Source organism: Bison bison, unplaced genomic scaffold (genome assembly GCF_000754665.1).
Source record: "Bison bison bison isolate TAMUID 2011002044 unplaced genomic scaffold, Bison_UMD1.0 scf7180017864289, whole genome shotgun sequence".
Taxonomy (NCBI): domain Eukaryota; kingdom Metazoa; phylum Chordata; class Mammalia; order Artiodactyla; family Bovidae; genus Bison; species Bison bison.
Window position 1 is genome coordinate 1,414,919 of NW_011494861.1, and position 13,965 is coordinate 1,428,883.

Consider the following 13,965-nt stretch of genomic DNA (forward strand, 5'->3'; position numbering starts at 1 on the left):
CTCAACATCACTAATTATTAGAGAAATGCAAATCCAAACTATAATGAGATACCACCTCACACCAGTCAGAATGGCAATCATTAAAAAGTCGATAAACAATAAATGCTAGAGAGGGTGTAGAGAAAAGGGAATCCTCCTGCACTGTTGGTGGGAATGCAAATTTGTGCAGCCACCATGGAGAAGAGTACATGGAGGTTCTTTAAAAAACTGAAAATAGAGTTTTAGTTTTTTGATCCATATGATCCAGCTATCCTACTCCTGGGCATATATCCAGAGAAAACTCATTGAAAAGGATACATGCACACCAATGTTCACAGCAGCACTGTTTACAATAGTCAAGACATGGAAGCAACCTAAATATCCATTGACAGATGAATTGATAAAGATATACATATATACACACACACACACATACAATGGAATACTACTCAGCTATAAAAAAAAATTCAATCTGATGCTGGGAAAGATTGAAGGCAGGAGGAGAAGGGGACAACAGAGGACAAGATGGCTGGATGGCATCACTGACTCAATGGGCATGAGTTTGAGCAAGCTCCAGAAGTTGGTGATGGTCAGCAAACCCTGGCGTGCTGCAGCACATGGGGTCGCAAAGAGTCAGACACAACTGAGTGAACAGCAACAATAAAAAATAGAAGAAGACGACGAATGAAATAATGCCATTTGCAGCAACATAGATGGACCTAGAGCTTATCATACTAAGTGAAGTAAATTAGAGAAAGACAAATATCATATGATATCACTTACACATAGAATCTAAAACACAATACAGATGAACTTATTTCCAAAACAGAAACAGACTCAAAGACATAGAAAACAAACTTGTGGTTCTCAAAGGGGAAAGTGGTTGGGGAAGGATAAATTAGGAGTTTGGGATTAGCAGATACAAACTACTACATATAAAACAAATAAACAAGTTTCTACTACATAGCACAAGGAATTATATTCAATATCCCATAATAACCTATAATGGAAAAGAAGATGAAAAAGAATACATATATGTATAACTGAATGACTTTGCTTTACATGTGAAACTAACATAGCATTGTAAATCAACTATATGTCAATTAAAAAAAAAAAAAAAGATACAAGGCCCTCAATAACTAACTCTCTTAGTAGCAACGGAGTCTCGCTTTTGCTTGACCAGCCCCATGAGACTGTCTAAAGCTTTACTCCGATTCTCTGACTTTTGAGAGCTGCTTTCTGCTTGACTTCTCTACCTTTCTCAATTAGAATTGTCTCAAAAATAAAACCAGAGTTAATATTTAGCTCACCTGATTGAGTTTCTCTCCTCTCATAAGTTGTGGACCCTCGAGTACTGACTTGGTAACTTTCCAATACCTTCAACAGACTTTTGGGCTTTTTTCTGTCTAGCTTTTCTTGTAGTTCTCAGCTGATTTGGGTCTGCTATAAGCCTGTTAACAATTTCTGGATATAGTCTGTTTTCCAATTATATTTTTATTTAACATGATTGACATTTAAGGATTTTAGAGAGCAGGCCAAGTGCTCTCCTTTTTTAATATAAAAACACTTTTTCATTCATGCTAATAATGTCAATAAATCTCTGATCTGTTTGGAATTTATTCTTATGTAGACTGTGATAACAAATTTAACTTCATATTTTTCCATATCACTATCTGGATAGTCTAATAACATTTTAGAACACCTATATATTCCCCACTGAATTAAAACTGCTTTATATTAAAATCTCATATGCAATGTAGTGGACTTTATACTTCATTTTCTCTTATTTTTTAATCCTTCAGCATGTATCTTCAGAGTCTATCTTAAATTCTTTTGGAATAGGAGTATGCTTAAATGAAATGATATAATTGAAGAAAAACGAGATGCAATTTTTTAAAACCAGAGAGTGGGTTGAAATTCAGATTCAAAAAGAAAAAAGACTGACAAATTCAACAACATAAAGTAAAAAGCTTTTGTATGGTTAAAAAACAATATGCACACCAAAAGCAAAGGAAAAAGACAAGTGAAAAACCTGAGAAAGAATATTTGCAACTTACATCAAAAACAAAACTTCTACAAAGAGCTTCTAAAATTATTAGTGATAAAAGACCAATAAAATTATTTTTTAAATGGACAAGTGATATGACCAGAGAGTTTAGTCCACTAGGTAAAAAATGACCCTTTTCGATAAACATAGGGTTGGGAGAAGAGATGAAACAAACAGAAGAGTCAGAGGAGAACCAGAAAGGACATGGTCAAGAACAGGGCAGTCCATAGTATCGAACATGGCAGAGGGCCTTCCAGAGATAGGACAGGAAAGAGTACCACCGCACTTGGTGCCTTGGGAAGTCACTAGTAGCCTACTAAAAAATTTCAGGATAAAACATTTCGGAGATTAAGAGCATCCTCAAGTTTTAATTCAGCCTAACACTCTACAACAACAAAACAACCCCCAAAGAAACATTAAGTAGGTGGCCTAAACTCCCGTAGCCGATAATTAGTAGGTCGTAGATTTGAGCATGCTCATTTTCACAACTGTGACTATCTGGTAGAAAGCATGAAGACCAGAATAGGGGATTATTTTATTTCTCCTGAAAAACGTTCTGCTCCTCATTCACGCACACCTTGCGCATCCACACGGTGAGTGATGATGAAGTGAGCAGGCCCTATTTTCCCCATTTCTCTGACAAAGAAACTGAGGCCCAGCAGGCTTCACCATTTTTCTCAGAACCAAACAATAAATACGCTGGGAAAGCTAGGTACCAACATCAGTTCAGCACTCTGTTTTGGTAATACAACTCTGAGCCTCACTTTCTTCTCAGAGAACAGGAAATGAGATCAAAACAAAGGAGATGGCAAAACGCTTTATACCCCAACTTCCTCACTGCAGCCAAACACTGAAGAACCACAGATGATATTGATACATAGAAGACTTTAATACCTCTACTAAGCTGTCAAAACCTTCATGAGAGACACTATCCCCTTTCTGAGTGGCTAACACACTTTGTCTGAACCAAGGAAATATTCTGGCCTTTGAGTAAAATGTACTGCTGTGGGGCCTCCCACAGTGGAGAAAGCTGCTCTGTGGCACACTGGTATGAGTTACTCTGCCACCTTCAGGTCACTCTGGCGAGTCAAAGCACAGGAGACTGGAGGGCAAGAGCCCATCGGGGCTTTTTCTTGCAGTAACTAAATGACTAATCAAATACAGTAGTGTACAAAGTTGATGCTTATTTACTCAAGTAGCAGACAGTTCCCCGTTATAAAATGGACACTGGAGAAGGCAATCTGTGCTCATAAGTTCCTCATAAAAATAGGAAACTGTCCATTCCTACCTTCGCCAGACCCAAAAAAAAAAAAAAAAACCTGCTGAAGTCTTGCAGGAACTTTAAAGAAGAAATACCTGTCCATATGCCATAAGGTCTCAGATGACAAGCAAGTCCCTGGGCCACGTCCTTTCCTTTCTCAGTTTATCCTGCACTAAACCAAACTGTCTGGAATTCATTCTTTAAAGGTTTATTTATGGTACACAGAGACTGTTTATGTGAAGCAGGGTATTTGCCCATTTTCCTCTTGGGACCGTGTTTAAAAACTACAGGGATATTTCCCTCTCTGGCACTTTCTGAAATACAATTAACAATACTGGATCTTTTTTCCTTTTAACAAATCTGGTTTTTATTTAGGGAGGGGAGGAAAAAAGTAAAGGGTCTGAAGTTTCCCAACAAATTATTTCAAGCCTTTGAGAAGACAGTTTTAGGCTTTTTAAATAGTGTCTTTGTTTGAAATTCCCCCTTACCCCCACCCTCTTGCTCTCTGACCATTAAAATGTGGGTTTTCTTCCAAACTAGATTGCTCAATTAAAGCCCTTCTTTTGTAATACCCCAATGCTTTAAATGGGAAAAGGACTGCTGTAGGCCACCTTGTGAAACCTTTTAAAGGTTCCTGGACTCTTTTGATCTTAAAAAAAAAAAGGCAAAAGAACACACAAACTACCTGGCATTTTCCATATCACTCTGCTGCTCTCTAACATGCAAACTCGGAAGAATAATGGAGAATGGGGGGTGGGGAATGCCCTGCTCTCCTTTCTGCATCTGTGAGATGAAGCTATTATCTCCCCCTTCTTCCATCGCAGAGCAAGGAATCCAATCGAGATAGCACCTGTGAGACTGCTTTGAGTCCTCTGAACAGACACTCTATCTGGCAATAATGTACCCTCACTGTAAACCTGGAGAGACTTCCCTCTGAGACTTCTGACAGCCTCATTTCTGGTCTGGAGTCAAGAGAATCAAGATAATTATTCCTTCAATACCAAAGACCTTTTAGTCAGACTCTCATGATTCCTGCTCTGGGACGGTACTCCATTCTTTTAGCCGTTATCTAGTCATCTCAAAGAGAGGATTGCACTTCCCAAGAGCTGCTCATCAAGGGATATTACTCTGTTAGAAAACTCTTTGAATAAATGACATTATTTTATGGGTCCCAGACTCCATGAGGAGAACTCAAGACACAGCGAAATGGTGACTTCCACAAGCTGAGGATTTAATATTGATGTCCCAATTCCCACCGCCTGGTGTGAGACATTAACGTACCACATTCAGGGTGTCCCCTGCCCACACCTCATAACTTTGGCCTTCAGTATAGTGTCAAATGAAACATTAGACCTTGATGATTCCTAGTTTATTGCATCCAAAGCAAACTGGTGAGCGTCAATACCCTGGAACTTGGGGTCTGGAGTCACTTCAACTGGAGAAAATCACACGGCATTTGTCAGTCTTGGGGGAAGTTTTCTACTGGGAGCAATCTGAAAGGGAACAGTTAGGTGTCTGTGTTTCTTAGTAAGATGATTTAAAAAACAAGAAGTCCTTAACTCTCAGGAAATAGTTGACATTGGTTTGCTGGGCGAGTGCCAAGTGTTCTGGGGGAATATATACTTTATCAAACAAACCCATTCCGAAGGGTCACATAAGTCAAGTGGATACTTGTGAATATGAGCAAGATAGTGGTTTTCCCACGGTTTTTCCCCCACTCCCATGCTGATTATAAGTATCTTCAGTCTCCTGGGGAACATGAAGTTAAAGCAAATTAAGCCAACAGGACAGTCCATCGAGAAGGCGCTGTTCTCAGGGTGGTTGCAGGAGCTCCTGGTTCCCAACCAGCCCTCCCAACCCACTCACTCCACTTGCTGCCTTAATGAAACTATCACCCTGGTCCTGTCCTGATCCAAACAGGACCTGATGTGGACCAGGCTACTGTCCTATTACCTATTTCTATTTAAGTCTATTTTGGAAGTTGTGAGCAGGCAAATCGTGGGGCACATGAGGTCTGCACATGTGTTTTGTTAGGCCCACAATGTTGAAAAACAAAAACAAAAAAATTCAAATGGGTTGCCAACACTTAAAGACCAGGAGATTCCACATAAAAGTCCAGATTTCCGGCTTCACTTTAAGAATTCCGAAGATCTGGCAGCTCTGGGTTCACATTACCCCGTGACAACAGGCTGGAGCTGAGCTGCACTGCCCATTTCAGACGGAGTGTGCACACGCTGAGGGCTGTGTACACGCTGAGGGCTGCGTCCCCCACTGGGCTGCTTCACTTGCCTGCGACGTGGGCAGACCCAGAGGTGTGTATATTTATGACTTCAGTTTTACTACTTATTTGTTCATGTCTCTATCTCCTTCTGCTCAGAAAGAGAAACCACCTTGCAGCATCTTCAAGGAGGCAGCACGGGGCAGCAGGACTCTTAGACTGGTGGTTAGTGAGGAGGCAGACACCATCGTAACCATCTTTAAGAGCAACAGAGCAAAGAACCAGAAGTAATGGGTGCCAGCTGCAGGAAGGCAGATGGAGACTCCACCCAAGGAAAGGCTTTTCAACATTCACCCAGTTCTCCTCCTGCTCCTACCATTACCTATCTATTTCTATATCACCTATCTATATTATCTTCAATGACAAAGCCCTGTGAACTCCAAAATCCTTGTTTATCAAGCAGGGGATCATTAAGGACACATGGATCTCTAAAATTTCTGATTTCTTATACACTAAGGGGCGACTCAGTATAGGGGGAAAATGTATATGGACTTTTGAGTCAAATATTGTATCAGAATTTGAGGAACATCCCTTAATTTTTAATAGATTTTACTGTAGAAAATAAACACAGACTGCATCTGTCTTTATTTTACTATAGAAAATAAAGACAGACTGCATCTGTCAAGTGCACATCCAGATGCTCTGTAGGAGGGTCACATGCTGGTACGGTGAGGTGGGGGCCCCACATCTCAGTCGTACCTGAAGGTGGTAGACAATTCTGCTGTGGACCATTCAAGAAGGGATGAATACTTAGGAGGAGAGGAGGAGAGCAGGTGGGTCTTGGGCATGAAAAGAAGATACTGTCTGGGCTGCAGCTTTTGTCTCGAGCCTGGGGGCGGCCCAGGAAATGGGCTTTTGCCTCACTGAGATAAGCCAAGGGCTAAGCAGAGGGCAGATGCATTTTTATGTAATTCTGTGTTTATTCTTTTGTTACTCTTTAATCTTCAGTAAAGTTATACTTCAACATTAAAAAAAAAAGATACAGCTGACCCTTGAACAACATGGGTTTGAACTGCGTCGTCCACTTACACGTGGGTTTTTTTCAGTGCTATGCACTTGGCTGCAGAACCGTACATTCAGAAGGCCAATGATAACTTCTATGTGGATTCTCAAGTTCAAGGAGGATGGGTGCTCCTAACCCCCATGCTGCTCAAGGGTCAACTGTATAAATACATGTACGAGTTGATAAACTGTCTTAAAAAGGGAAACCTGTAAAAGTATCTGCTACAGATGATAAGGCTGGACAGGAAAAGGCAGGTAGTAAGCACATCCATTCTTTTCCCAGGAAAAGTGGTTTTCAGAACTTCCCCGGTGAGCAGCTCACCTTGAGGTCCAGCGGAAGCTTGTTGGAGGTGAACACGCTCAGCTTGATCTGGGGAATACTGATTTTGAGATTCTCAAAGTAGTATCGGATTGGCGTCCCGCCTTGCTCAGCTGTCTTTTCATGGAGGTTTTCATCATATTTTTCCACCTCTGGCACAAAGGCAGAATAGTTTTTTTTTTAAAAAATAAGTCTCCTTAAAAGTCTCATTATTCAAATACTTCAGGCACATTGAAAAGAAACTCATAGGAAGATGAAAACATTTCTCTCTCTAAATTTAGCTTTTCAGGGTTCAGTAATACATACAGCGTCCTGATATCACTTCTATATAAAAGCAGATCTGGTTCACGTTGTTTATCAAAAAAGTACAATAGCTTAAACTACTGATTTCCGACTCTGCACCACCTGGCAGATATAATCTCTGGAAAAAATAATCCAGGTGGGAAAGTCAAAGGTCATGGGGCACCACACTTTCTAGAAACCCTGTCCTTATCATTATTATTACTATAAATGACCCAGATTATTTGAATTTATTTCAGAAAATGATATCAAAATAAGTACTTGGATCGTAGTTTCATTCCTCATAATGAACATGACCAATTAAATGATGAATCTGAGCAAAACATAATGTCTTAAAAAGAAACAGGCTGCAGGCTATAAAGAACTGACACAGGCACAAGGGATGCTCTCTCTCCCAAAGAGTTGACATTATTTATTTATTTATTTATTTATTTATTTTGTCACACTGTGAAGCCTGTGGGATCTTACTGCCCTGAACAGGGATCAAACCTGGGCCCTTGGTAGCAAGAGTGTAGAGATCTAACTACTGGATTGCCAGGGAATTCCCATCGGACATCACTTAACCAGCACATGGAAGCAGATTAGTCACTTGTTATCTCATGAAGTAAAAGGGACAAACATGAGTAACACACAGCAGTGTGCTCTTCAGCTCGATGCTGGTCCCCACATCTGTGTGGGCAGCTCATCTGCACTTGGATTTATGCGCCTTAGAAATAAAACCAAAGGGACTATACATAGCTATACATCAAACAAATTTACACTGGAAGCTTTTATAGTTCTATTTATAGAAAGAGGGGAATAGGTTTAACAACAACAAAAAAAAGGTAGCACAACAAAGACAGGCTTATCTGTATTCAGGGAACAGGAATAGTTATAGAAAGTGGAGAAGATTCCTCAGTGAAAGGCAGACAAGGATTTTATAAAAGTCTAAATCCACTAGACAATGCATGGGGAGAAATTTATTTAGAGCAACTTACAAGAAGAGCATGTCCAATCAAATTTAAAGTAAAACTTCCCAGGAAGTTACCCGAAGAGAGCAGATACCTGGCAGCAGGCTCAAGTGGCTTTCTGAATACAAACACACACTGGCGTTTCCACCCAAAGTGGAGAACGCAGCATTAGACAGACAGGATTTCGCTCTTGACCCCAAGTACGCTTAAAGCTTAAATTCTAAGTCTGGGATAAAAAGAGCAAAAACATTTTTCTTGCACTGTGTGCATGTATGTTCCTATTTCACAGATCCCCAGGAATTTTCTTCCCCCTAGCCAACATGGGCAGATAAACATTAAAAGTCTCAATCTTATCACTTCTTTAGGCTTAATATTTAGTCTTCAAAAGATTAAGCATTACTGACTTCTTTCTAAGCTGTATAAACAGTCTTGAAAGGCCATGGTGAGGATCTAAAACAAAGAGACGACAGCTAAATAATTTTTGGAGCATCACTGGAAAATTTAGTTTTTTTAATAGCTTATCTTACTCCCCTCTCCAAAAATAGTAAAATAACTGGAAACCTCTGTAATTAAATTAAGGCATAAGGGTATAGATGTGAAAAATATAAAGTTAAGGGGTTGAGGCTGGCCAATTTTCTTCCTCAGATAAACCAAAGGAACTGCTGAAGGGATTTCTGATTCTTGACCCTGAGTCTGTTTAATAAACAAAGGTTAGGAAACAAAGTGCTCTGCTAAATGAATAATATCATTTCTGCCATCCTAAAGCAGATGTGTCAAAAAAAATAAAAACAAACAAGAAACAAAGAGGAACAAAAGACTGCTTCCCAAAGGCTTGCCCTGAGTATGCTTGGGTTCTGGAAGGCCCTCCGTATGCAGGTATACCTCACTGCCTGTCAACCGGCAACACTGAGAAAGAGAACGGGACCCCAAGCCTTAGCTTCCCCACTCAGACCACGAATTGGGAAGGGAGCTCGGCAGGCATCTAGAGGCTACCTATTTTCACAAGCAGACTAAAAAACGCCACCCTAGGGCCAATTTCCAGATACAAACCTGGAACATTGGACATTACCTGATTCGGCTTGATCGTAGCCAAAGAAACTCAGCAGCTTGAGGAGCAGTTTCTCCTCAATTTGTACTGTGAATCTCTGAGCCGTGACCATCAGGTGCTAGAGAGAAAGAAATTCTGATTTACAGTGTGAATGTCAGAGGAACTTTCGTCTGCAACCTAAGAAGGCCCCAATGGTACAGCGTGGTCTCTTAATGTGATTTCATAATCATATTGCCAATTTTCTTCTGCTTCATCTCTCTCCATTGTTATAATGAACCCCAAATTCCAGAAGATGTTTAACAGGCGATCCACCATGGTGAATTCACGATCCACCATGTTTAACTGACAATTCACCTGTCAGTTAGTCAGGATAACGTTTATAGATGCACCATGCTACTGAGTTCACGTGGGTCTAGTTCAAGGAGTAGCCCTGGACTTGTGAATGTGAGGCCACATGCAGGCATGGCCCCCACTGGCCCTGGTAACAAAGGACCAGAAATACGAGGAGCAACCTCTCAGCTCCCGTTTTTCCGACAAGCCAGCACTGGAACACTAGCTTGTACACGAAGACTTCTCCAGGAAAGAAAGGGTATCGTTTTTGGAATGATCCACTTTTAGTATGATCTGCTTTTAGTAAACACCGTGGCAGCTCAAGGTGTCTGTCCCAAGTCAGGCCCCTCCTACCCCTTGTCCAGTAGTCTGAGATTTTGTTTTTTTAATTTATTTTGTTGAAGTATAGCTGTTTTACAATGCTGTGTATTAATTTATGGGTTATAATATTAATAATATATCTACACCATGCCTGGTCATGATCAATCTAGAAGATGCTATACTCTCCTGCAGAGATTTCATGGTGAAAAATATACACTCTGATGGATTCAGTCCTATCACCTGAGAATCATCAATAGCACAACCAAGAATATAAAGTTTAAAGAGAAACTTCCATCAGTCCAGCTACACAACTTGTTGAGTTGCTTGTGCCTTTACCCCCTGGACTATTTCCATTTGCAGCCTGCACTGCTGCTCTGAGCCTGGGCTATGAGAGGACAAAGCAAGTCCATCAGCCTACCTTGTAGATGTTGGTCAGCGTGCTCTTACTGGGGAACTTCACTGCGTTCACCTGCACGGCTGGGCCCGCCTCAATGACCTCATTCTCGTTGCTCAGAGGGGTCACGTAGAGCATGAAGGGCTGAGTCGTGCCAATGAGCTGGTTGTCCACCTGGGACATGAAAAAGCAGTGACAAAAACAGACAAGTTTCTCAGTTTTCATTTTTACCTTTGACTCAAAATATGTAGGTCACTCAGAAAGTACCTTTGGAAAAACATACCTCCACTAAATCCAGCAACAATAATGGTAATAGTAACAGTAACAGGAGCTATACTTTATTTGGTGAGTACTGTGTGTCAAGGGTGCTTTCCTGGTGGCTCAGTGGTAAAGAATCTGGTGGCTCAGTGGTAAAGAATCTGCTGGCCAATGCAAGAGAGGCAGGTTCGATCCCCAGGTCGGGAAGATCCCCTGGAGAAGAAAATGGCAACCCATTCCACTATTCTTGCCTGGGAAATCCCTTGGACAGAGGAGCCTAGTGGGCTACAATCTATGGGGTCAAAAAAAGAGTCAGACATGACTGAGCGAGTAAACAACATCATGTGCCAAGCACTGAGCTAGTCCCCGCACAAAGATCATCTCAGCAAGTCCCACGACTGCCAGGCTGTCCGAGTTATTAAAGCTGCATTCTCACCACAACCTCCTGGGGACCATCTCTGTCCTCACCTCACAGATGAAGACACCGAGAAGAGACACCCCTGTTGGAAGCTGTACACCTAGTCAGTGACAAAACAAGAACTGGACTCCAATTCTCTCTGTCCCCAAAGCGTACACTCTCAGCCAACAGGTTACTGATGCTTCTCTCGTTCCAAATTCCCTGAATAAGAACTTAAACCAGTCAATCCTAAAAGAAATCAACCCTGAATATTCACTGGAAGGACTGATGCTGAAGCTGAAACACCAATACGTTGGCCACCTGATGTGAAGAGCTGACTCACTGGAAAAGACCCTGATGCTAGGAAAGACCGAGGGCAAAAGGAGAAGGGGGAGATAGAGAATGAGATAGTTAGACAGCATCACCAACTCAATGGACATGAGTTTGAGCAACTTTAAAAACGTTGCTGACTATCTTCTCACTTGTATTGTTCACAATGAGAAACTGGCTGTCATTCTCACCTTTGTTCCTTGGAAGGAACATGCTTTTTTAATCTGGATGTTTTATCACTGGTTTTGAGTAACTGATTATAATGTACCTTGGGATAGCTTCCATTATGTGTGTGTGTGGCAAGGGGGGTGGTATGAATGTGGCTTTGTGTCTGAGCTGCTTCTGTGAGTTTATAGTTTTCACCAAGTTTGAAAATTTTATGGTCAAAATTTCTTCAATTATTTTTTTCTGTCCTCTCCTCTCTCTCTCTTCTGGGGATTCCAATTATCTATATAGTATTGATATTAGGTTGACTGAAATTTTATCATAGGTCACTGATGCTGGTCTCTCTGTGGGTTTCTAGGTTTTTTTCCCTTGGATTATTTTTCTCTGGGTATTTCTATTTTGACAGTTTCTCTTGTTATAAGTTCACTTATCGTTTTTTTTCTTCACTGTGTCATCTGCTTCTGATCAAATCCAGTGTTTTTTCCATTTCATTTTAATTTCTAGAAGTTTGAGATTTTGACTATCTTCCAGGTCTCCACTTAACTTTTTGAACATGTGGAATAGAATACAGTTATAGAAAGTTTTAATGTCCTTCTTTGAATATCCTAATGTCTGTGTTAACTCTGGGTTGGTTTGGAATGATCACTGTTCTCATTATGTATTGTGTTTCCTTGCCCCTTGGCACACCTGATGATTTCTGACAGGATGTCAGACACTGTGGTTTTCATTCTGCTGGGTGTTGGATGTTTCTGTATTCCACTGAATCTGGAGCTTTGTTCAGGATACGGTTAATTTACTTGGAAACAGCTTGATCCTTTCAGAGCCTCCTTTTATACGACTGATTTGTTAGGAGGTCTGGAGCAGTGCTCAGCTTAGGCCTCAACATGCACCACGGAGGCCCAAGACCTTCTGGAAGGCTCTTCCCAGGGCCCCGTAATTATTAGTTTTCCCACTGCAGCTGGGCTTGAGCTGCAAGCACTGTCCCTGTGAGCTTTTCAGAAGGTAGTCTCCTCATGTACACTTCTGATCTGTTGTGTCCTCTGCTGATCTCTGGAGATCTCCTGTGCAGTATGCCCCTCCCAGGTCTGCTGTCCTATGAACTCTGGCTGCCTTGGTCCTAGGACTCTCAATTCTGTTCAGCTCATCCACTCTAGGGCTCTGTCTCAGTCTTTCCACCTGGTGCCGGGCGTGAAAACTTTTTCAAGGCAGCAAGCTGGAGTGATGGAGAAGAAAATGGTAACCTACCCCAATATTCTTACCTGGGAAATCCTAAGGACAGAGGAGCCAGGGGGGCTACAGTCCACAGGGTTGCAAAGAGTCAGACATGACTTAGCAACCAAACAACAACAACAAAGTTGGAATGACTGCAGGCCTCACATCTTCTGTTTCCCACCTTTCCGAGACCACTGTCCTTTGTTGTCTGGTGTCTAGTATCTTGCATCTGTTGTCTCTTTATTTTATCTGGATTTGGGGGGTGTTTCAGGTAGGACAGTAAATCAGATCCCTGTACTCCATCTTGGTCAGAAGCACAAATTCACTTTCCTAGCTTTTTTCTTTTCTCCCTGTGGTGAACTTCAGTTCCTCTAAATGATGGTTAGATCGATTTTCATTGTTTTCTCTGTTTGCAAGATGGGGAACCAGCAGTCACCTTCCTCTGTGCCACCCTAAGTTCTCCAAGTTACTGATAGACTAGCTACTATAATTCAGAATTCTGCTGTCTGGAAAAATCAGTAAAGACAAATGTAGGTAAAAATGTTTTTTTTCATAGGACAATTTTTTGAAAGACACAAGAAATGTGCACCAGAGCACTAAAGTTCCTAGAACATTAAACACTGATCTGGTCAGCTGTTCAGCAGGAAGAAAAAAAAAAACCAACAAGTTCTGAGCCTCCCCCACTCACCTGTACATCCTGTATGCTAAGTTCAAGCATGTGACTGGTGGCCAGCTGTGTGTAGTGCACGTTGATTCCCGTAAGACTTGCAAAGACCAGTTCTTCTGGGACTTTATTAATTAAAGACAACCCAATTCCACCTTCTAACTTCACAAGCACCTGAAAGAAAACCAAAATATGATACACTGGCGATTTAAATCAGAGCTTAAGGTAGCCAGGAGAGTACAAGGAAACACATGGCTTTAAGTCCCTCTATTCTGCCTCTGAGCCAATGAACACCACTTAAAGAAGAGTTTAATTCTCACCTGCTGCTGCTGCTAAGTCTCTTCAGTCGTGTCCAACTCTGTGCGTCCCCATAGACGGCAGCCCACCAGGGTCCCCCATCCCTGGGATTCTCCAGGCAAGAACACTGGAGTGGGTTGCTATTTCCTTCTCCAATTCTCACCTAGATGGCTCAAATTTCATCATCTCACTAGAAGCCTTCCTCTCCAGGCATACTCCTCACCCCAACCAGAACTCAGCAGTCATATGACAAGACCTCTGCTGGAGGACTGATGACATTTTGCATTTTATTACAGGAAAATAATTGTTTGAGAATCTTTCTCCCTATTTGGGAGGCAAGCCCTCCTTAAATCATTCACTGAACATCCATAACATCCAATCTAGTGCTGTACATAAAGGCATTTATGTTTTTT

The 13,965-nt window shown here is 41.4% G+C and overlaps 1 protein-coding gene across 1 annotated transcript in view; it reads right to left on the reverse strand.

Moving 5' to 3' along the window:
- The window catches only part of VPS13D (vacuolar protein sorting 13 homolog D (S. cerevisiae)), a 274,572-nt gene that overhangs the window by 106,761 nt on the left and 153,846 nt on the right, over positions 1–13,965 (reverse strand). Inside the window, exons 61-64 of the mRNA XM_010850181.1 lie at positions 13,280–13,468; positions 10,254–10,403; positions 9,206–9,302; positions 6,890–7,038 (exon numbers count right to left, since the gene is read on the reverse strand). Coding sequence (XP_010848483.1) covers positions 6,890–7,038; positions 9,206–9,302; positions 10,254–10,403; positions 13,280–13,468 — 585 coding nt within the window. The remainder of the gene's footprint in view (positions 1–6,889; positions 7,039–9,205; positions 9,303–10,253; positions 10,404–13,279; positions 13,469–13,965) is intronic.